General features: G+C 41.8%; 3 protein-coding genes across 4 annotated transcripts; 1 reads left to right on the top strand and 2 right to left on the bottom strand.

Annotated features, from left to right (window-relative positions):
* Nucleotides 1-448: 448 nt before the first annotated feature.
* LOC311254560 (uncharacterized protein) lies at nucleotides 449-3,967 on the bottom strand (the record flags this gene model as incomplete). The annotated part of the gene is made up of 3 exons (XM_084348398.1): nucleotides 449-1,965; nucleotides 2,847-3,265; nucleotides 3,790-3,967. 3 exons carry the CDS (start codon nucleotides 3,965-3,967, stop codon nucleotides 1,381-1,383), a joined length of 1,182 nt encoding a protein of 393 aa, XP_084204524.1. The 3' UTR covers nucleotides 449-1,380.
* A 135-nt stretch (nucleotides 3,968-4,102) lies between these two features.
* phf13 (PHD finger protein 13) lies at nucleotides 4,103-10,482 on the top strand. Of its 2 annotated transcripts, none has more exons than XM_084348400.1 (5): nucleotides 4,103-4,614; nucleotides 5,497-5,598; nucleotides 7,253-7,432; nucleotides 7,522-7,942; nucleotides 8,031-10,482. In XM_084348400.1, the coding sequence occupies exons 1-5, from the start codon at nucleotides 4,570-4,572 to the stop codon at nucleotides 8,261-8,263; spliced, it is 981 nt and encodes a 326-aa protein (XP_084204526.1). In that variant the 5' UTR covers nucleotides 4,103-4,569; the 3' UTR covers nucleotides 8,264-10,482. The 2 variants fall into 2 exon arrangements, with proteins under 2 accessions (XP_084204526.1, XP_084204525.1); XM_084348399.1 differs by lacking the exon at nucleotides 4,103-4,614 and adding an exon at nucleotides 4,951-5,024.
* A 60-nt stretch (nucleotides 10,483-10,542) lies between these two features.
* Nucleotides 10,543-20,484, bottom strand: LOC311254559 (dnaJ homolog subfamily C member 11-like). Its single transcript, XM_084348397.1, has 16 exons — nucleotides 20,344-20,484; nucleotides 19,440-19,569; nucleotides 19,189-19,262; nucleotides 18,967-19,068; nucleotides 18,615-18,743; nucleotides 18,396-18,518; nucleotides 18,111-18,184; nucleotides 17,487-17,676; nucleotides 17,301-17,386; nucleotides 15,906-16,022; nucleotides 15,648-15,803; nucleotides 15,344-15,413; nucleotides 15,073-15,130; nucleotides 14,144-14,286; nucleotides 13,207-13,336; nucleotides 10,543-13,112 (listed from the first exon to the last, which is right to left on the bottom strand). The coding sequence occupies exons 1-16, from the start codon at nucleotides 20,467-20,469 to the stop codon at nucleotides 13,087-13,089; spliced, it is 1,734 nt and encodes a 577-aa protein (XP_084204523.1). The 5' UTR covers nucleotides 20,470-20,484; the 3' UTR covers nucleotides 10,543-13,086.
* Between the last annotated feature and the right edge of the window lie 1,356 nt (nucleotides 20,485-21,840).

The raw sequence follows: 21,840 nt of genomic DNA, 5'->3' as shown, positions 1-21,840 counted from the left end.
TTGAGAATGAACAAAGCTTCAATACACCTTTAAGGAATTCTTTACCACTACCATCAATTGTTATTTACTCATGGAGAGTGAATCAATATTATGTTACAGCTCGATCAAAGAATGTTGTTAGGAAGTTGGAGTTGCATTGTTCAATAGTTTTACTCTCACACTTGGAACAGAATTACTGACAGCGTGTTCTTTTATCCAAAGCACATGTTTTATGCTGAATTACAGTATTTGGTGTCACAGATTAGAGAGATATGGTCTTTGAAAGTGACTGTTTGCAGTGTCAATATCATCTCAAAATGGGTCATTCAAAGTTTGATTTTTAAACTTTATATACTTTAATTTAGCGTTTCAAATGTCTGTACTGGTTGCAATCTTTTTACAGATATCAGCACATGTGGGAGTGAAACAGCATGAATTAGTAACGAATAATCAAAGGACTCAACACAAATAATTGTTGACATGAATGTTTATTGTAGCAAGACTGAAAAGAATGATTTTATCAGGCACAGATTGAAAGACAAGAGAACGGCCTAGTGGTACGGCTGAGTTAACCTCCAATGACCCCTACATCCCTTTCCTCTCTGTGCAGTATTGACATATTGAAATATGTCCAGAAAGGTTGCACTCTGGGTAATGTAGGCACCAGGTATGAAAATCAGTCCACAGGTCTAACATTGCACTCCTATAACACTGTTGGACTCATTATGAACAGTTTAAAAACAAATGATCAAAAGCATTATTCCACACACTCTTCTTCCATTTTAAAACATGGCGCCTACATTTCCCATGATGCAACTTAGCCACTGACTGACATCACTGGAGGCAGTGATGCCCTACATTGCGTGTCTTTAATCAGCAGTAGTGTGCACAAACAAAGCTCTCCACAATCACTAACCAACTTTCATGTATTTGTACTTTTAGAGTATTCTACATCTACAACATAATCCACTGAGATTTCCTTAAAAATACAGCTATTGATGTGTCTCAGGCAAGTTTGATACATGTTAGATTAATGTCTGAATGTTACAATAATGTTGTTCAGGCGTCACTGAATGTATGGATTTCACAAAAACATCAGTACTGATGTTCTGTTTGTTGCCCACAGCTGGCTGCAGCATCACAAGGCAGCTGAAACTATACGTGCGTCTCCAAAATGAGAAAGAGGCTGATATGTGCCTTTACGCACGATGCTGAGGTAGCTTCACTAACAGGATCTGCAGCATTTGATGATAATCAATGTTCTGTGTTCTACTATACATCTATACAGGTCAGCTGTTATACACTGTTTCCAGGTTTATACAGTTCAATTATTTCTAGACAGACCGTATGGATCAATTCTGAGCCCCATCCCATCTGTTATTTTAAAATCTGAAATATTTGTTAGTCCACAATCCTACTTAATCCCAAAGCCTTGGAGGTTGTGTAGATGCGCAGCATTCGTAGTTGAGTCTGCTCGTACAGCTGGCCCACTGTGACTTCAGGGGATATTGCATTGCGACTGTAGTCACGGATATCAAACTCGAAGTCTTCCACCGGTCCTTTGGTTGAATGTCCATTTGGAAAAAACAAGCCTTTGCTCATCTCCAGCAGTTCACCCATAGTTACTGATTTCTTGACCGACAGGTGCCGTGTTCCACCTCCATTTCTTGTTTTGATCTGGTGATAAGTGCCGTTATCAAAGTGGAGCCATCCCATTTCAACCCGCCGGGTGACTTTGACTGCATGTTTATTGCCAACCATACTGGGACCTTCTGTGTGTCTGTTGGCAGGAGTTTTCCGTTGTTCCCCGAGCTTGTCTCTTACTTTCTGCATGAGAGCTGACTTCACTGTCTCCACTCCTCCTGACGTTTCGTTTGTCACAGTTCTTTGATGACAAAATGCTCTGAGTGCAAGTCGGTCCCCATATCTTACGATATACTGTCCTAACTCCTCATCTGTCATAACACCTATGACGTTGATGTCGATCTGTAAGAAGCAAAGCAAACGTCAAAAACATTTGAAAAATAACATTAACATACCAGGTAGAGAAAGCTAGCAACATTAGGCTATACATGTATTGCTTACCTTATGTGACTAAAGTTAATATTTATTGTCACCGTATCATCTTTTAGTTGGTAGATGACACTGTCAGGTATATTTCTCGTTTTCAGGAAAGAGACTAAATCCACTTCTGCTGCCATTCTTTGAGGTTAATGATCTTAATGAGCCTGGATGCTTAAGCACAGGAAGCCAAACTACCGTTAATTACCTACGGTTTCTCGTGCTCACCAGAAAGTTTCCCGTGCACACGAGAAACGTTTACCCCCCCCCCCCACCATGTCCCTTTACGGGCTCAGTGCTAAAGGAACACTGGACAAAATTTAATGCAGCAACCTGGAAAACTTTTTATTGTTCACGTAGTAACCCGCTATTAAATTTGCATGTTGAAAACTGGAGCTGCAGGATATGATAAAAAAAAAAAATCATATTGAGATTAATCTGTTAGATATTATGTTTGTTATATGACTCCAAGTTGGGGATAATGATTGTTTTTGCATCACAATTTTCTTTTTCACATCATTCAAATCATGACCATGTAACATTTGTTGGGGTCTGTTTGAAACAAATTGGAGGGCAGAGCATCTCTGCAGCCCTACAGTATGTCTATATAGTGCTGTTTTGTATCACATTTTAACTTGATCACAAAATTGTTATTAAAAACCTTAATGGCACAACTAACTTTTCTGTAGAACATCTGCCCTATTATGTATTAGAAAAAAAAAAAAAAAGTTTTCAACACAAAGTACACTTACTACACTGTCTGCAAGAGGTTGATATGGGATTTGAAGGCATTTAAACAAGCTTACCTTTTTCCTTGACTTTCTGATTGCGCCCTCTCTGCTCCTAGATTTTGGATCTCCATCCGAGTCCGATAACAAACAGTTCTTATGTTCTTCATTCGCTTCATCAGCGGAGAGAGTGGATGAGCTGTCAGGGCTCCACTCCACCACGTCCACTTGGAATGAGTCAGCGATGCAGGGCATTTTTGTGTCTTCTTCGACTTCTTCTTCTGGGTCATTTTTCACACAAGCTGGAGTCATGAAGATATCACTTTCACCCAGCCCTTGTTGTTCTTGATGATGTTGCTCTAATCCATTATTTATGTCATAGTCAACTTGCTCTTCTTTAGGTTTTTTAGGCAAGGGCTCTGATATTTGCAGGTCCACCTGGTTGCTCAGCTCTCTCACACTAGTGGTTGCTCCAGTTTGCCGACCAAGGGCTCCATCTGCCGTGGGCGAAAAAAGTAAAAACACAAATATTTACAGACTTTACATCTCTTGCTTCACTTTGAGCATAAAAAGTCTACAGCCACTGTACTGAGCAGCATTTTAATGTTGTGGCAGATTGAGGCAAGGCTCACATTTTATACTGTCGGTAGTTTCGTGAATTTTGTAAGTAGAATCTTCATTGATCAGTCAATTTAAAGAAAATGTATCTCTATTTTGATCACCAATTTGCAAGGCAAAAATGTCATATTTTCTGGTCCCCGGTTATGAAATGTAATGAATTGCTGCTTTTCTTTGTTATTTATGACAGTAAATGAAGAAACTTTGGGTTTGGGACTGTTTGGGACTAAAGAAACTATTTCAAGAGGTCACTCTGGGCTCTGGGAAACACCCCATAAACTGCCTTTACAGGTCGATGCAGAAACACATTTACTTTTTCCTTATTGTGTTTCAACAACTTAAGTTATGTTTAGTAATCAGCGTTAGTCAGGTATGATTAATAAGTCAGCAGAAAGTGACCAACCTATCCTGGGTATCTTCATCTCGGGTTTAAGCACCATGTGAAGTACGCTCCGCAGATGTTTGTTTTCCTCGTAATAAGTCTCCACAATATGTTCAACTTCTTCAAATATCTCCATAGCCGCGGCAGTTAACCTCTCTGTGAGGAAGCTCCGAAAACTCTCTAGCCTGGTTTTCGACATTTTGAGCAAACTGCTATCCTGAATATCCTCAAAAAATCCCAACCGGAAGATGCAAAAGACACTTCCGGTTTGAAGATCCTTCTTCTAAACGCACTCTGATGTGTAACATTGGTGGAGTCACACACGCCTCTCACCTGCAGGGGGCGGTAATGCGCCATTTCGCCCCCCGACTGTCACAGCTACGAGAGACATGAAGTAGAAGAGTGGGCAGGCAGCTGGTGACAGCCAACGTGAACCGCTCCCCCCAGCAGTCAGTAAACTGGATCAAACGAAGACATTACCGGACAGCTCGGTGGAAATACAGTAGTAACGTCTGCTAACGTTTACTGTTCGCGGGAGGCACGTTTTACAACTTTAATCCGACCACATAGTCTGTCGGTTCCCGGTGGTGGTAGCGTTATCTTTGCTGATAATGGCAAAGTGAGTGAACACTGTTGCTTCGAGTTGTAGCATAAGTAACGTTGACGTTAGCCATAACGTTAGGTAGCTATCTAGCAAGCAAAGGCTCGGTAAGCTCCGTGTTTACGGTCGGATCGAGTAGCCCGTTGCTTCACCCTGTCAAGTTATCGACTAAACGCCAGGTTGTGTCGGACTAAGTAAGGATGGGTGACATAAACCCATCGACATCGCATGCATTTCAGTCGGAGGTAAGTTTTTTTTGCAACTGTTTTACAGTGAGTAGTTTGCAGTGATGGCTAACGACGTTAGCAAACGTCAACTTGTTCGAGGCTGTCACTACACGATGTAGCAGCTGCTGATTAGTTAGCGTTAGCTTGCTGTGCTAATGTTGACATAATGTAGCTGCTGGTGCAGAAATTAAATAAGTTACACACGCCAAGCGTTCAGACGAGCTTACTTCCACTTGTCAACTTTCCCTACTTAAAATAAACACTGTGTACGAGAATGAGTAATTGACTTTACACCGGGTTGTATTGATGTCGTTAAAGCTAGCATAACGTTTCATCGAAAAGAAAACATTCCATCATCGTAGCGGAGTATGCTAACACAAATTTGGCTAACTAAGCATCGTATGCATGTAATCTGCCTTTCTCGACAGGTAACAGCTGGATAACACTGATGTTTTTATGACTCCCTGTGACTCTTTGATAGTCATTAATGCGAATTCATGTATGGCTTCATAGTTTTGTTTGCTCGTTAAACTCCACCGACACTAGCCAACAGCTAGCTGTATTGCATTAGTTGCTCAACCGCTATTTGCTTTCTGTCGCTAGCCGATCCAGCTAGCGTTAGCTGTCGTTTTTAGTTTGGCTTATCGGTGGGGGTTGGTAGGAAGCTTCACTGACGAGTTCAGAAAGTCATTTCTCACACGACTTATGAAACTTTGTCTTATGTTAGTCATCATGTCAGTGTTAGTTTCGCTCAGTTTCGTCACGTCGTATCGAGGCAGCCAGCGCTGATGGCAGTTTGCATCGTAGCGTTGTGTGCCGATCAGCTCGTTCAGGTCATCGCCATGTCGGGATGTGTATGTTGGATGCAGCTAATGTTTAAATAACGTGCCTGTGTTTCAGGGGTTCAGTCCGCCATACAGGAGGAGGAGGACAGTGGAGGATTTTAACAAGTTTTGCACTTTTGTCTTGGCCTATGCCGGTTACATCCCATACCCCCAAGAGGTGAGTAGATGAGGCGGTCGGTGCCTGTACACACATCTTCATCTAAGCACCTGTGTTGTTTTTAAATGTTTAAAATACAACTGAATGAAAATACAGTTGCAGTGGATAGCACAATAACTGGATTGTAAAATTCACTTAAAGAGCCACTATGTGTTAATGAAGTGTGTTGTGTGGTAACTTGATGAAGACAATACAGTCACAAAGAATCTGAATTAACTGTTGTGCAACCTGATAAAATTGTTGGATGGATTTAAAAGACAGCACTTTTTAAAAGTTAAAGCAGATTTTTATTAACAAAAAAAAAATCCTGCACATCTGTTGTGATTGACATCAGTGATCTAGACTTTCTTTTGGTGGGAAGTCTGAAAGGTTGTGTGTAACAGTAGCTTTTTTGGTGTGTGTTTATTTTAGTTTCAGCACGCTCTCTGTTAATAACTAACCGCAGCCTTTTCTTACAATTCACATAGCGAGAATACTTTTTTGTATATGAGATTTCAGTTGTGTCTGTAACAAATGGCTTCTTGGCCTCCTGTTTAGTTTGCTGAATCGCTCTGACTGATTACATTTAGAGCCTCCCTCACTTTGACTATTGTTTGTATTCGCCTCAGCTGAACCCTCTGTTGTGTGGCAAGTAATCCCGTCCACACTGTCCAGCCTTTCACACCCGTGTTCTTCCCCGCAACACATTTGTAAACATTTATCATGGCTGAAAGCATAGTGATAAAAAATATGCACTCGACAATCATTGCCCTGTCCCGTTATCAAGGGAGGCCACTTTCTGTTGTCACACACAACCAAGTTTTTCTCCTCTAAACTCCAACAGGTAAGACCATCTCAGGGTTAAATCTGGTCTTTGTAGTTTTCATGGCCTTTGTAGCTTCATCAATAATTGAGCTGATACGCTCCTGTACCGCAACTGTAGAACACACTGCGTGGAAATTACAAGCTCCTTGGTACTGTCATTTTCTTTGAAACCAGAGACAAAGTTTGACACCCTGTTTTCAGTATGAGCACAGTTTCTTTTGTCAGAGCTGATGTTGGACAAATTTACTTCCTTTTCCTCACCACTGGCAGCAGAGACTCAAGATTCTGACTCATTTCTTTCCCGTTGTGGTTGTTCCTTCGAAGGTTTTTCTTTCATCTGTCATTCTGCTGTTTCTCTCGAGCACGTGCTAAGTTTGTTTTCATACCCCGCCCCCCCTCTGCCTGTGTACATCTTGTCACGTGGTGCAAGGCTCTCTTGTCATTTGTTGATAAACAGTGACGGGGTTCATGCATCTGATCCAGGGGATGCCCTGGACACATTATCTTTAACTCTAACTAACTAATAACCAGTTTCTGTCATTTTGACTGACTTAAAATTTTGATGAAGAGGAAGAAGAGTGATCCTACATTTTCACATTAGTTTATTAGTGTTGGGAAATTGGCCTTGAATTTAATTAAACAGTGGCTTTAAAAAGTCCTCTGATCAATGTAGACTCCCTGTAATGCCAACTAATTATACCCACAGGCAGCCAAATTGTCAGAAGCTGCACCTTACTCAAACACAGACCTCTAAACTAGTGCACTACATCATGCCAGTCCTTGGCACTTGATAATATTGCATGATATTTTGAATCTTTTTAATTACCAGCCTCTCTATTTATTGTTACAGGACTCTCCGCTGCGCAGTAGTTCCAGCCCTCCAAACAGTACAGGCAGCACAGCTGACAGTGATGGCTGGACCCCTGGACCCCCAACCTCCTGTGCCCAGCGGCCTCCCAAGGTCCCCCAGGACAGGAGCAGGAAACGTCCACAGCCCGGAGCCCCACTGTCAAGTCACACCAAGAAAGATGTGAGTTGAGTTGATGTCACATAAGGACCCTTTTTATGTTTACCTTTCATCTCTTCTGACACACATGCCCCTTTTTTCCTCCTCTGCAGCACACAATCGCCACCCTGCACCCAGATGACCGCAGGAAAGCCGACAAGCTGAAGAAGAAGAAAAGGAGAAAGGAGAGGGAGCATTCGGCCGGGGAGGAGAGCGAGGTTCAGCAGGCCCGCTCGACAGTCCCAGGGCTACAGTATCCCGTCTCCTTTGGTGGCCAAACGATCAAAGAGGAGCCTGAGGATGACATCAGCATTCCCCTCCACCCCCAGCATCTGCCTAGCCCAGCTACCTGCAAGGAGGAGCCCAAGGAGGAGCGTCGGCCCTGGGATGGCCAAGAAATTGAAGAAGGGGTGGTAAAGGTACAGAAGGTGGAGGGCTTTGCAGGAAACAGAACGGTGTTCCGCCAGGGGAAACAGGTGGTGTTCAGAGATGAGGATGGGTCAGGAGAGGATGAAGACATCATGGTAGATTCAGGTAAGGTTATTCTTACTACTACATATATTACATTGTTACAGGTTTAACAAAGTGACCAAGCTGAACATGCTCTCTCCTGTCTTGTCAGATGACGACTCGTGGGACCTGGTGACGTGTTTCTGCAGGAAGCCTTTCGCAGGCCGAGCCATGATCGAGTGTAACCAGTGTCACACCTGGATCCACCTGTCGTGCGCCAAGATCCGCAAGAGCCACGTGCCAGAGACATATGTGTGCCAGACCTGCCGAGAGTCACACGGAACCCCGGACACCCGCCGCTCCCACCGCTCACGAGTGGCCCCCAGCAAACATCTGCTAGACTGATGACCCCCTCCCCTGAACCGTGAACTCTGACCCCTTTGACTCCTGCTTCCCCTCCACCTGCTGGACTGACCCTTCCTCAGATTCAGGTCTCGCAGCCTTCATCGTATGTCCTTCACGTTCAGCTGAGAACCCACATTTTCTACAAACACTTTGATGGACCTATCCCAACCCCTTATCCCATTTGAAAACAGTCTGAGTGCTATTTTAGATTTACTAAGGTTTGTTCCTGCTTCCCTACAGACTCTGTGCGTAAGGCAATCACTGAAAGGATGTCTGTCTGTAGATGACGTTAGCATAGCAGCAAACCGCTACTGTTGAGATTTCTCGAGAACACTGGAACCGTTTGAACTGCCATATAGAGAGAAACACCCTCACAACTGCCACCCACTATGGTGCATGCTGGGATATGTGGGAAAGACAGTTTGCACTTTTCTCACTTTTTTTTTGTTTTTCAAAATCCATCTGACCTTTCTGTCACGTGGAAGGTTTGTCTTTCAGATTAAACTGGATTTGATTTCTCTTTGATGCCTCTGTTAATGTTACACAATTAACCGTTAAAAATGAGAAAGCAAGATAAGCCTTGTGTTAATTGCTTCAGATGGTGCTATAGTACTAAAGTATAATCCAGTAGAACAAAGATGTAGAATAAGAGACTACAGTCTGCATCTGCTTCATCTCTTTGTTGTTCTGTTTCGTTATTTAAGACGTTGTGAACGATCATCATTGAGGCTTTAAGCCCATACAGCTACACCAAGCTCTTGTTCCTCTTCCTTCTACTTCACAAACTGTCTTCCAGGCTCTGAATCAAGACGTTAACTCGGCCACACGTGGAGCTTTTACACACTTTGCTTTTCAGAAATGTTCAAACAGTGTTCTTATTTCACCAGAATTCTGTTCCTGAGGAGGTTTTCATAATAAATAACTTTATAAGCCAGATAACTGACAAGATTCAGATGACATGACAGTTGTTTTCAGTTCAAGGTGTTTTCTGTTGCCTCTGGTCAGTGTCTTTACTGCATTTAATGACAGGCGTGAACAGTGGTATTGTTCATGAATATGTTAGTTTTCCCAAATGTTATTGAAATGTACATTTTTTGTGTTGTCAACTGTTTCATGCTCATGACAAAAAAGTTTTCAGAGACGAGTATATTTATAGAAGGGAACTCCTATGGCCGTCCTGTTTAAGTAAAAAAAAAAGCTATCTTGACTGGAATGGTGTTAGAAAGATTCTCTCAAGAGTCCAGTTGAAATTGTGTGTGTGTGTGTGTGTGTGTGTGTGTTTTGAATGGTAAACTGTGTGTGTGTGTGTGTGTGTGTGTGTGTGTGTGTGTTTTGAATGGTAAACTGTGTGTGTGTGTGTGTGTGTGTGTGTGTGTGTGTTGGCAATGCATGTGCTGCTAAGAGTTGTCTCAGCTAAGCTCCGTGGTTTTTGGTCTTTTGTATGACGGTGAAATGGATATCTTCAAAAGGGCCATGGGCAGGGTTGGGTTATTTCTGTCTCTGAAGGGTCAGATCAGAAGAGCAGATCTCAGTCTCTTATCACCTCTCACTAACGTTTTCACAGCAGTATTCAGTTGCTTTCATAAGCAAAAATATGGGTTTTTAGGGCTTTTTTTCCCCTAAAACTTGCAATTTGGATGAAAGATTTTAAGCTTATTCATGTGCCATCTGCTGTTGTTTCTGATTATATAAAAGCCATACTGTAGAGTGACAGATTTTTAGATTCAGTACCTTGGATATTAGTCCAGGATGGGTTTTTTACAATGCAGAATCAATGACATGACCAGGGAAAGACTAACACACACACAAAATGAATGTTTGGTTTGTAAAGAACACAAGACTTTCCGAGAGTTTAAAGTGGTTAAGCTCATCTCTGCACTCTTGTCTTCTGGTATTTACAAATGTTGGTTAACTGGTTCGTACCCAGCAATCACCCAGGTGGTGATGGTTTTCAAGATGCTTCGAGAACTAAATTTGCCTTTTCTCAGGACGTTTATGTCTTGAAGAGAGCCTGAAGACACAAATCTTCATGCCCAAATTTCAGTCGTCTTTAAGACATCAGTGTAATTAAAGTTAACGATGCTCATTGTGATACAGCTCGTTTTATTCTGATCCTGGGTTGTCCTATCCCCTTTGAGAAAAGCATTGTCTGTACTGTGGTGCAAACCGTTTCTGTGAAACTATTGTAAACTATTGTAAATAAAGAGTTACCATTTTAATTGGTTGCTTTTTCCCTGTTTTTTTTTTTTTTAACTGGCTTGTGAAATCAAACAACAATGTGATCAGTTCATATTTATTGTAGTCTTACAGGACAGAGAACACAGGCTCCTCAACCATACAGAACATTTACATACTAATGTGAGTCAGTTCGGACGACGGACTGGAGTGGAACAGCAGGGAGCAGTCGTTTTGCTGGCATCATGGTGGCACTAGAGCAGAGGTGAACAGCTGACCTGTCAAAATACTTTACAGCACATTTCTTAAAACAAAAGAAGACGAACTACAAACAGAAACAGTGCAAAATGGCTGCTGTGATAGTGACCCAAACATGAGCATCTCGCTAAAGATACAGTCAGAGACTTGCATCTGGCCGACTAAGAACCAAAATGAATCCATCTTAGCACTTTCATCTACTTATTTTACAGATCAATCACAGCAATGGCAAATGAATCAAAGGAGGACACCATGAAAAGTCGACTAAGTGTACAGCTTCAAGTAGAGGCTTCAGCACTATGACAACTAACCTCTTGTATTTGTTTGAAATACTGTACAGTTTGTGCAAAATATTACCTTTGTATTGAATAAAATACCATTTGTATCCTACATTAGTGGTCTGAATAGTGTTTTCAGGGATTCCCTGTAGCCCATGACAGGATCCCCCAGTAAAACGAGGAATAATTTAACTCTCGCTCCTTTGCTTTTCCCTTTGTAGTTACAATGTCAATCCACCTTTACAAATACTGAAACATAAACAGATTAGGATGAGAAATAATGACTGATTAAATCGACGTTGACAGTCATAATGTGCATTTGATGTTAATAACACCTACCTACAGTATATCTGAACAGAAAGTGCATCACAGGATATTAGATTTCCCCATGTCAACCTCACCACTCTGATATGAAAATAGCTACAGAAGAGGTCAGTTAGTGTGTGGATTTTCGCTTAATGTCCCGCTGACAGAAGGGCTGCAACTAATGATTCTTCTCCCAATTAATTGTTTGATTTTTGGTTGGTAAAATGGTGATAAATGTTGATTGTTGTCTCCCAAAGTCCGAGATGTCACCCTCAAATGTCTTGTTTTTCCACAACCAAAAGTTATTTAGTTTACGGTCATTAAAAGCAGTAAAGAAACCAGAAAATATTCACATTTTAGAAGCTGGAAGCAGAGAATTAAAACTTTTTTCCTTCTTAAAAAGTGACTCAAACCGATGAATTAGTTATCAAAATAGCCGGCGATTAATCTAATAGCTGACAACTTATCGAGTTATCGTTGCAGCCCGAGCTGACCAGTACGGTTTTAGTGTCATATACATCATTATGTTTAAGTGACATGACATTAGCAATGTTTACATTTTCAAAAAGGGCCAGAGAACATAAGATTAAAACATATGGCACAGGATTGGTGTAAAAAATGGAAACAATGTCAAACAAATAAATGCTCCTGTGCAAATGTGCCATAATCAGTAAATAAAATGGTTTCAGTGTGGCTCAGGTCAGCTCCAGTAACAAGTTATTGCCTGTCAGCAGCAAACACAGCCTTCATGAGGGAAAGTGTTCCCACTACGCCCTCTACTGGTCGCACCCCAATCATGAACTAGGGATTGTGCTAGAAGTGAAATACAAAGGATAACCTCCACTGCATTAAAAATCATACATTAAAATCAGTTCTGGCTGCGACTGCACGGAGATAATCATTAAGCTCAGACTCAAATCTAAGTGGAGTTTCTGCTGTTGACTTGCTGTCTAGCGTGAGATATTAAAAAAATCTGTATGAGGAATTCAGCTGGATCGCGACCACCAAAGGGCGTCTCCACCACTTTCCCTCCATGTACAACCCCTTCCAAATCTCAACCCCCGTCACAGATATAGGTTTAGAGCACCAGTTTACACCTTCTGACTGACGGGTACCCCCATGAGCAGCAGACATGTCACTAAAAGGCATAATAAATTAGGATGAGGCGTTTCTACAAGTAAACGAAAACATGAGTTACACAATCGGTCCTCAGTCCTGATCAGCCTCAGGGTCACTGAGACATGATCCTGCATAGTGTTCCTCTTACTCTTGCATGAGTTAGTGAAATAACAGTATTAGATTCAAACCTACCCGGGTGATACACATACAGGACAAAGACTACAATGATATGGGATAAAACTACAGCTCGCTTGTATATACCTGACATAACAACTGTCAAGACACATCTTTAAATATATCACTTTTAGCTCATCATTGTTGGGAATGGACAACACGTCCGCAGTGACTGTCAGTCCCTCTGTGTAGTGCATATATAAAACTATGTTCAGGGCTGATCTCCTGCAGCAGGCAGATATTTGAGCAGCCCTGTCAGGTGGAGCAGACTGGAGACACAAAGGCTTGTAGAAACTCTGAGCTGACTCCTGTATTCTGCTGAACCTCAGAGACGGCCCACAGGAAAGGGAGGAGTGGAGGAACTCGATAAACAGATTCACTAATACCATGACAGAAGAGGACCAGAGGTGAGAAACAGACTTGGCGTTTCTCCTGCTTTCTTGAGTTCTTCTGTTTACACAAAGTCTCTTTTCATCTGCATTTGCCCTCTGGTGCTCCAACAGTGGTGGGCTCCTAGGGCTCGGACTCAATTCTGTGAGCTGAAAAGACAAAAATGCATGCGATCTTAACTTGTAGTAATGTCACAAAACATTATATTAATACTGGGTTTAGGAAAAGTGGCTGCATACTGACATTGCTTGGGTATCCGTAGCGGATCAGTGTCTGCAGAGATGACTTGGTGCATGACACCTCTGAACTGGTACAGTAATTTAAGACTCTTCTCTTCTCCGACACAGGGGTCATAGAAGCCCGGCAATCCAGCCTGCACACAGAGAAACAGTTTGTATGCATGCATACAGATGGTATGGAAAGCAGGTGAGGACAGAATTCACCTCCTTATACCTGTTGTTTGATATTTTATCTAGTTAATACACACAACTGTTAATAAATTGTTAATATAGTTTTATATCTTCAGCTGGTGCCGGCAGAGTGCCTGCTAGGACCCTTGCTGCTGACAGCTGTTATTCCTTGGTGTGTGTATTTAAACAACATCGTGTAAGGCGACTATGTCAGTGAGCATGTTTACGCACGTGTGCCAAGTGTAAGAAAATAAGTTGTTTAATTGATTTTTTTTTTTTTTAATAAACAGACACACGCCAGTGTTGTAGACCCTAACCCTACGACAAAGAAACGAGGTCCAATAGTCCCCTTTTGTACTCACTCATACTAAAAAATGCCCTATCTCGCAATGTTAAGTAAGTGAGAACGATCCTTCCCTTTATTCAGATACGCATCAAAAGTTAATAGGGGTCTATTCTGGGCGGAGACCATCCTATATCAAAGTTTAGTCAAAATGTGTTAAGTAGTTTTTGGGTGAAAACATGACCTCCCAGGCAGATCATTCCTCGGGCACCCTCTGCACATGTGAACGTGCGTAAAGCAGTGTTCTCAAACTCGACTTCCATTTGCAACGGCACATTTATAAACGGCTGGTGATTTGAAACTAAAAATAACAGACCTATAAAACATCAAACAGCAGGGAAAAGGAAATAGATTATAATGACCTCACCGGCCTAACATAGAACCTGTAGCTAATCAAATGGACACACCGACATGTAACGACACAAACCTTAGAGGACTCGGTGAGGATGAGTTTGGAGTCCTTGACCAGGCACTGCAGAGGCACAGTGACATCGATGACCTTTGCTTTCTCCTGCTTCTGGCTCGTGTCTGACACAAACTTTCCATACCAGGCATTCAGGATGATCAGACCTAGACAGCAATGAGCAGTGGAAGTGTTTAGTCTTTGTGTGTAACTTAGGGTGCAAATATGCAGATGCTCAGTTTAACAGAGAGAGCAGTGAAGACTGACTGGAAAACACAGAGAAAACCAGTGGTGCGTAATGTATGACAGCCACGAGGAGTGGACAATCAGAAGCGTTATTGTGTGAATACCTCCTAAAGCTGTGCAAACACAGAAGCTATAAACAAATTCATAGGCATTCAAAGGCAGGTGCTGGACCAATAGTAGATGAAAACAGGAAGAGCATGAAAGATGGTCACTGTAGCTCCCTTAAGAACATTAGCTCGAAATGGCAACATAAAAACAACATGGAAACAACGTTTCTGCTACTCTTTAAGCCATTTCTTCCTAACAGAGCATCTAGGAGGTGTTGTGAGTATAACAGGAAATCCATTAGCACACTGAAATCATACTTTTGATTTAAGCCAGTGTACAATCTGGTGTTCTTTGCACAGACTTGCGAGCTTAACCTACGTAAACACTGCAACATGGAGACGTGCTACTTCATCATCACTTGCTTCACAGCCGTAGGTGTTGGAAGTCAGACTTATAAAAACAGGATCCTGGAGCTACAGTGCTGTATATTACCCAGTTAACAGCAACCAGGAGATATGTGTCTGAATTACACACTTGGATTTCTACCAAGTTTTGACTGCTGCCTGCAAACTAAAAAAAAGTTCTCAGTGTCTCACCCTGTTGTAGTGTCTGTGTGTGTGTGTGTGTGTGTGTGTGTGTGTGTGTGTCTGTTCCCTCACCCATCTTGGCTTCTTCCGCTTCTATGATTCTCCTCACAGACTCCTGCATCAGCAGAACCTGCAGAGGAGCCAAGGGAGAAACAGGGAGGAGGGGGAGGAAGAGGAGGAGGATGAGGATGAGGAGGAGGAGGAGTGGTGTAGAGCAAAATAGAATAGGATAGAAGGGAAGTTTTCAGACAAGATGAGGAGAGCTGAATCTAGAAACAATGATCAATGATCCCCCACACACAATGAATAAAATGTGTGGTTGCATGTGAGCGCGAGTACTCACGGCAGACTCTGCCTCCTGCTTCTTCTTGGCGATGTCTGCAGAGGAGCTCTTCCTCTGCAGCTCCAGCTCTCTGAGAAGCACAGAGACAAAAAAAGCAGACATCAACAATCACCCACTGGGATTCACTGTGGAGCCTCTCAATAATGACAGCGTGAGTAAAACTGAAAGGAACCCTGATTGTATTAGCGACAACCAAAACCAAAAAACTGGATTTCTGCCCAACTCATACATCAAAAAGTAAAAAATGAGTGTGAATGCTGATTGAGTGTCAAATTAAAATGAGGTAATGAGGAGGTGCACTGACTGCTCTTTCTGTGCTTGTGTATATGGGATGACGATCAGTCTGTGAATGGCCATGTAGAACAGCAGGGGTCCCACGGTGGCGTAGAAGACAGCACTGGGCAGCAGCTGATCTGTCAGGTGGACTGGAAACAGGTACGTCTGACTGGCACGCGCCAACCTGCACAGAGACACCAGCACAAATGTACACACACATTAGAAAATGATGCAGCGGGATAAGGACCCAAAGGAGAATGAGATCTGATTTTGGGTTGGCCAGTACTTGATCTTGAGTGTGACTCCCTGAGGGACCCCGATGCTGACAGTGGCTGACAGGACACTGTGTCGGCTGATCTTCCTCTCTGCTCCATATTCCACCACAGTGCCAAACCAGCCCGTCCTGTAACGGGAGGAACACAAAATGAACGGAGAGTGTCAGACAGCTATAGTGGGACGATACATTATAAATACATTATGAAGCCAGGAGATTAAAATGTTTTGGAACCAAATATGTGTTGCTAATGGCTTTCTGCTTCTTGTTTTGTTACATTTACTTTTACATTAATGTCTATATTTATGAATCTTTTATTGCTCTTATTATTTATGCCTTTTATATTTTCCCAGAATGCTGTATAATTGTGTACATCTTTTTATCTCCTGCAGTGATTTTTAATGTCTCATTTGTCCTGTCATTGTCTTTTATTGTGCTAACTCTGGAAAGCACTGCGTTTCTTTCTTGAAAATGTGCTCTATGAATATACAATTAGAATAATTATCATCTGAAATATGAAAAGAAATTGTAAGTTAAAATGTTTTTTGTGCAGCCCAAACTGTATGTAATATGTGATTTGCAGGTTGCATTATTAAATGGTTTATATAAGATGTCTGATTTGTAGATCTCATGTTTTGTTCAGTTTTTATCACGAAACAGTTATTTTTGTGCCTCCGCGCTGGAGACCGCCGTGGCCAGAGGCATTATGTTTTGGGGTTGTCCATCCATCCATCCCATTCTTATGAACGCCTTGTGGGAATTTCTTCAAATTTGGTGCAAATATCCACTTGGACTCAAGGATAAACTGATCAGAATTTGGTGGCCAAAGGTCAGAGGTCAAGGTCACTGTGACCTCGCAAAACACACTTTTCGCCATAACTCATGTATTCATACGATAATTAACATTTTACAGAAATTACTAGCAGGACAAAATGATGAAGTCATGACATCTGATATCCAACAGGTCAAAGGTTAAATGCACTGTGACACTATAATATTCGACTAAAAATGTTCTTCCCATTATTCATCACCATAGCTCAGGAACGGCAACTTGAATGGTGCGCAGATGCATACGACGGCGAGGTGCTAATTCTAGTTTTATCTTGACATAACAAGGACGTGAAAAGACAATCCACTTTCTTGTAATTATGAAACATTTTTCACGATGCCAGGAAAAAAACTTTATGATGTAACAATAATGTCACAAGTTTCTTGCAATTACAATAAAATTTGATTAAAAAACACTTTAAATCCTTCCAGTCACTTAAAGAATAACTTAATACAGGGCAGAAAAGCAGTGTTTTCAGCAAGTTGCTCTTAAAAGTACTTTGACAAGGAAATTCCATCAGCTAATCAACAGAACAATTCATCAGTTGATCAAAAAACAGGATGAGCAGACAGACGTACTTAACAGAGCCTTTCACTTTGGTCTGGTCCTCATCCTGGAACTTGTACTGGTAGCTCATCATCAGGTAGGAGTGAGGCACACCCAGCTGAAATGGGTGGACGACAGAAGTAGAAAAGTGATAAAATAGCAATTCTAATTACGTCACCTTCAGTGGATATGCATTTGTGCTTGTGCTTTGTGTGTACCTGCAGAGCCAAAGTGAAGTGGCTGCTTTTCGTGTCTCGGACCAGGCTGGTGGTCATGGCGCTGTTGGGCCCCCAGCGCCACTGCAGGTAACCCATGGTGTTCTGGTCCAGGTGGCGTGCTGTCATCAGAGAACAGCTCGGACGCAAACCTCGAGGAGAGAACTGCAAACCGCACTGGGCTGTCAAGAAACTGGACAGAGAAATGACAAAGCGTTCATGTTTTAATACTAGGTTTGCAATGGTATGAGATTGCTACGATAACCATCTCAGAACACATTACCGTTTCACAGTATGCTGTATTACACAATTATCATTATGGTTATTATAATCAATTATATGACCTTTAAGGAAATGAAGACAGGTTTTTTCTGGATAAAATAATGCTTTATTTTAATTTCCCAAAACATTATGTCCTGACAGACGTGAGGCTTAATATAAGCTTGAAATATATATTTATTTTTATAAAGCTAATATGGTAGAATACTGCTCACTAGATAAGCAAATTTACACAGTATGACAACCGTCAATTTTCATACCAATGTACACCTTGAGACCAGTATACCCCTGCAACCCCAGTTAATACAGTGTGCATTGTAGTCCCCTACTTCAAACAGCTGGCCTTACCAACGTGGAGTAACATTGCGAAACACCTTTAACCCAATGAGAGGTCCAAGTATGTCTCCTGCACCAAACTCAACCTATACAGCAAATGCACAGAGACAACCGATTGCAGACAGGCAAGAAAATTCCAAAGAAAAAAAAATTATTTCACCCTAACAACTAACACAAAGCATGCTGAAAATGCCTTTTCAACAAATGCTGCTATAGACTGTATTTAACATTTGTGCTTTTTATATTACATGAATATTGTAGTTTGTGTTCATTCATTCGTTGTATATGTTTGCATACCTCTCCCCAGCCCTTGGCTGACGTAACTCTTCGTACGGTCATGTTAATGTTGCCCCCTCCGTTCCCATTGTGCGTAGAGAGTGAACCAGACAGCACTGCTGTGTCAGAGTTTGTCAAAGGAGCCTGAAGAAAGACAAGAAAGAATACTACAGTGACTCTGGCCCAGGTAGGTCTCCATGTGGAAGATAAATGCTAAGTGAGTGTTTGTTTTGGTTGTACCTCTATGGACTGAGAAATGTGCATCTTGTTAATTTCAATATGAGGAAACCCGCCTCCTGGCATCTCTTCAAAGTCCTCATCATAGCGGTCAAACAGGTCTGTTGCATCCACACCCACGCTGATTGTTCCCTGAATAATGAGGGAGTGAAGGGGGGAGATTGACAGAATTAATTAGGAAAGAAGGAAAAGGGTGAGGCACATAATGAAATGAAAGGAATCATTCACAGTCAACACTGAGCCGTGTTACACAATGTATTTAATAATGTCTGCACGAAAGTGGAGGTCTACACAAGAGATAGAGTTAAAGTAGTAAAGTTGACGAGGATTGTGGTGTAGCTGTGACTGAAAAAACCTTGGGGTTAGTTCTTTGCTGCAGTCTCCTCTCTTCTCTTTCTCTCTGCAGCCTTTCGTACTCTTCTCGAATTTCTGCTGGAGTTCTCTTCCGCTCCACCACCTACACAGCATCATCACCATCACATATTGAGAGTGAAGATATGTTAATACTGTATGTATAATGTTGGAGCTAAACTCCTCAACTTTAAGACATTACGGTTAAATCAGACGGAGTACATACCTCCCAGCCTTCCACCTCCAGCCCTTTCTTCCCAAAGATGTCATAGATGGCTCTGGAGTGCTCATCGCTCAGCACTGAGGGGAGAGAGGGAAACAACTGTTCAGTTTATGTAGACCTGTTGTGTTTTGTGTGGAGTTTTGTCTGTTTTCATGCCCTGGTCCTGTAGAAACAATGTTTAATTTCATCTATATTTTTTCAATGTGGACTAAATGGTTTAAATTCCAGTTGGTGTCATCAGCAAGTGGCCTTACCTTCATACGCCTGGTGCACCTGGTTGAAAAGCTGTTCAGCCTGGCTTTTCAGCTCGGGGTCTCGATGTTTGTCAGGATGGTAGAGCATACACAGCCTGCGATATGACGCCTTTAGCTCCTCTAATGTAGCCTGTGAGAGAGAGGACAGGTAGGTCTCACTCATGAGGATGGCTGCAAATTGTGCTTATTTTCAAGTGACAGAAAAGGTCTTCAAATTGTCCAAAAAACAGTAAAGGTCAATTTGCTATTATGTTGGATAAATTAAAGCAGGATCTGTTTACATTTTTAGAGGGAACGAGCAATTTCTTTGCACTTTTGTTTGAAAACAACTCATTAAACAAACTATTGCAGACTAATTTCCACTTTTAATGGACCAATAGTCAACTGATCCCTTCAGATCCTCCCCTAAACATTATTCAACATTAAAGCCTCCTGTTTTTTAAGAAATTGAAACAGCTGCCAGTCCATTGACATCAAGCACTGGATTAGAAGAGATACTGTACTTATGGCGTCACTAACAACCTAATGTCACCTAACTAAGCTAACGCTTACAGATGAACGACCAAGTGAACGTCTATTCAGGCCTCTCAGTCTCCCTGTTTGAATGAGAAGTATTGTGAAGGTGTTCATCGATGTGGACATACATTTTTTGCAGACACACACTTCAAAGACAACACTGCCTGTATTCAAATAAAGCAGGTGCTGAAATGTGCTGCTTGTTCATGCCCATGCAGCATCAGCCGGTCTCAACCTCTACGGATGTTAGTGCTGATGAAGAAGACCGTTATTCAACTGAAGGATGGTGCACCGACTGCAGACCACCTCCTCAGTGGAAAACTACCAGATAGTCACAGCGAAATGTCCGTCACCTTTCGGTGCCACAGCAAAACAGAACAAACCATACCTCTTTTCTGACGTTGAGTAGAGAGTAGTAGTCCTGGTTATTAAACTCAAAATCATCATCTAAGGACGCCGCCATGTTTGCGTTTGGTCCGGTCCCGCCCACCCCTCCGGTTCTCTGGAAGCTCATTGGCCAGGAGGAGAGACCGGTGGAGGAGCGGAAGTTGTTCTGTCGCTCTCTGCTGGCTGTGTTTGAGCTCAGCAGCGCGAATGAGATTTGACACCTTGATACACGGAGAAAAACGATTGTGAGGAGCGTTTGTTTCTTTTCAGAAGGTAAAGTATTTGTCAGTGTATAAAACAACCCGTCACTGCCTCTTTACTTCCCATTCTTTCTCACTGAAAACACCCGGTAGTCCTGTCTGACGGCTAACGCTGGCTCTCAATGCTGATTGGCTGAACGACCAACGCTCAATAACAAGGCTAATGTGTTTGCATCAGGATAGCATAGCTTGGGTGGGAAAATTGCTTTTAACTAAAATGGTTTAATTATTAACAAGATATTTATGTTGTATGTAAAGCAATTTACACAGTAATGGGGGGAAAAATAGCTGCTGGGCCTCTTTTAACGCCTGTTCCTGCCCCTCTCTGTCCATTTAGCATATAACCTAAGGTAAATAACCAGGTTTGCTAAGTGGCAATTTGATGAAACAGAGATTAATTTAGGAATATGGAACATGTAAATCTATCAGATGAAAAAATGACGTTTTTTAAACTAGATTTTGACACAGGGAACCTCTAGAGGCCATGTCCTCATTAAGAGGTAATAAAGCAGGCCCACCTAAGGTACCTACCATGCTGGTTGATAATGTGCTTTAATATTGTCACTGCTACAGTGACAATGTGAACCTGGGGCTTTTGGGGGCTGTTGACCTTGTTTCCTGACTTCAATCTCAAGTGTTCTGCTACCATTACATTTTCCCCTCACTTATTTCAATTGTTGCAGCAATGGAATAGCCTACATCTGTATCTAAAATAAAATCTTTATCTAAATAAAAATAGTAATGCCACTATGAAAAAGATACTCCATTAGTATCATTCCTTAAAGTGTCAGCTAAATGAAATCTAAAATAAAAGCACTCTAGCACTTTACTTTAAGGGTTTTATATATTAAAGTGCGTTTACAGGTGAAGTCTTTTGTTGCTCTCGAGAAAGATGCATGTAGTCTGATCACTACAGCAGAAGCAGAGATATCACTTATTTTAATCCACACTTTCTTCTTCCTTTTCAAAACCTGGTTCCTATTTTACCCACAATGCAATTTAGCCACAGAGTGACATCACTGGAGGCAATTTATCAGATTACATGCCACTTCTTCTGGAGCATCAAAAAGCGTTATACTGATTTTCCCACATAGGCGGTAGCACTCTCAAAACCTGTAAACACACGTTAATGTGTGAAATTGCTTGAGTAACCCTTTAAGCACAGTACTCTAGTAAAAATTTGAGGTAGCTGAACTTGACTTAAGTATTTGCATATTTAATACTCCACCATATTTCTA

Source organism: Pagrus pagrus (genome assembly GCF_965226575.1).
Source record: "Pagrus pagrus genome assembly, chromosome: 3".
Taxonomy (NCBI): Eukaryota; Metazoa; Chordata; class Actinopteri; order Spariformes; family Sparidae; genus Pagrus; species Pagrus pagrus.
This window is presented reverse-complemented; position numbering and strand designations above follow the sequence as displayed.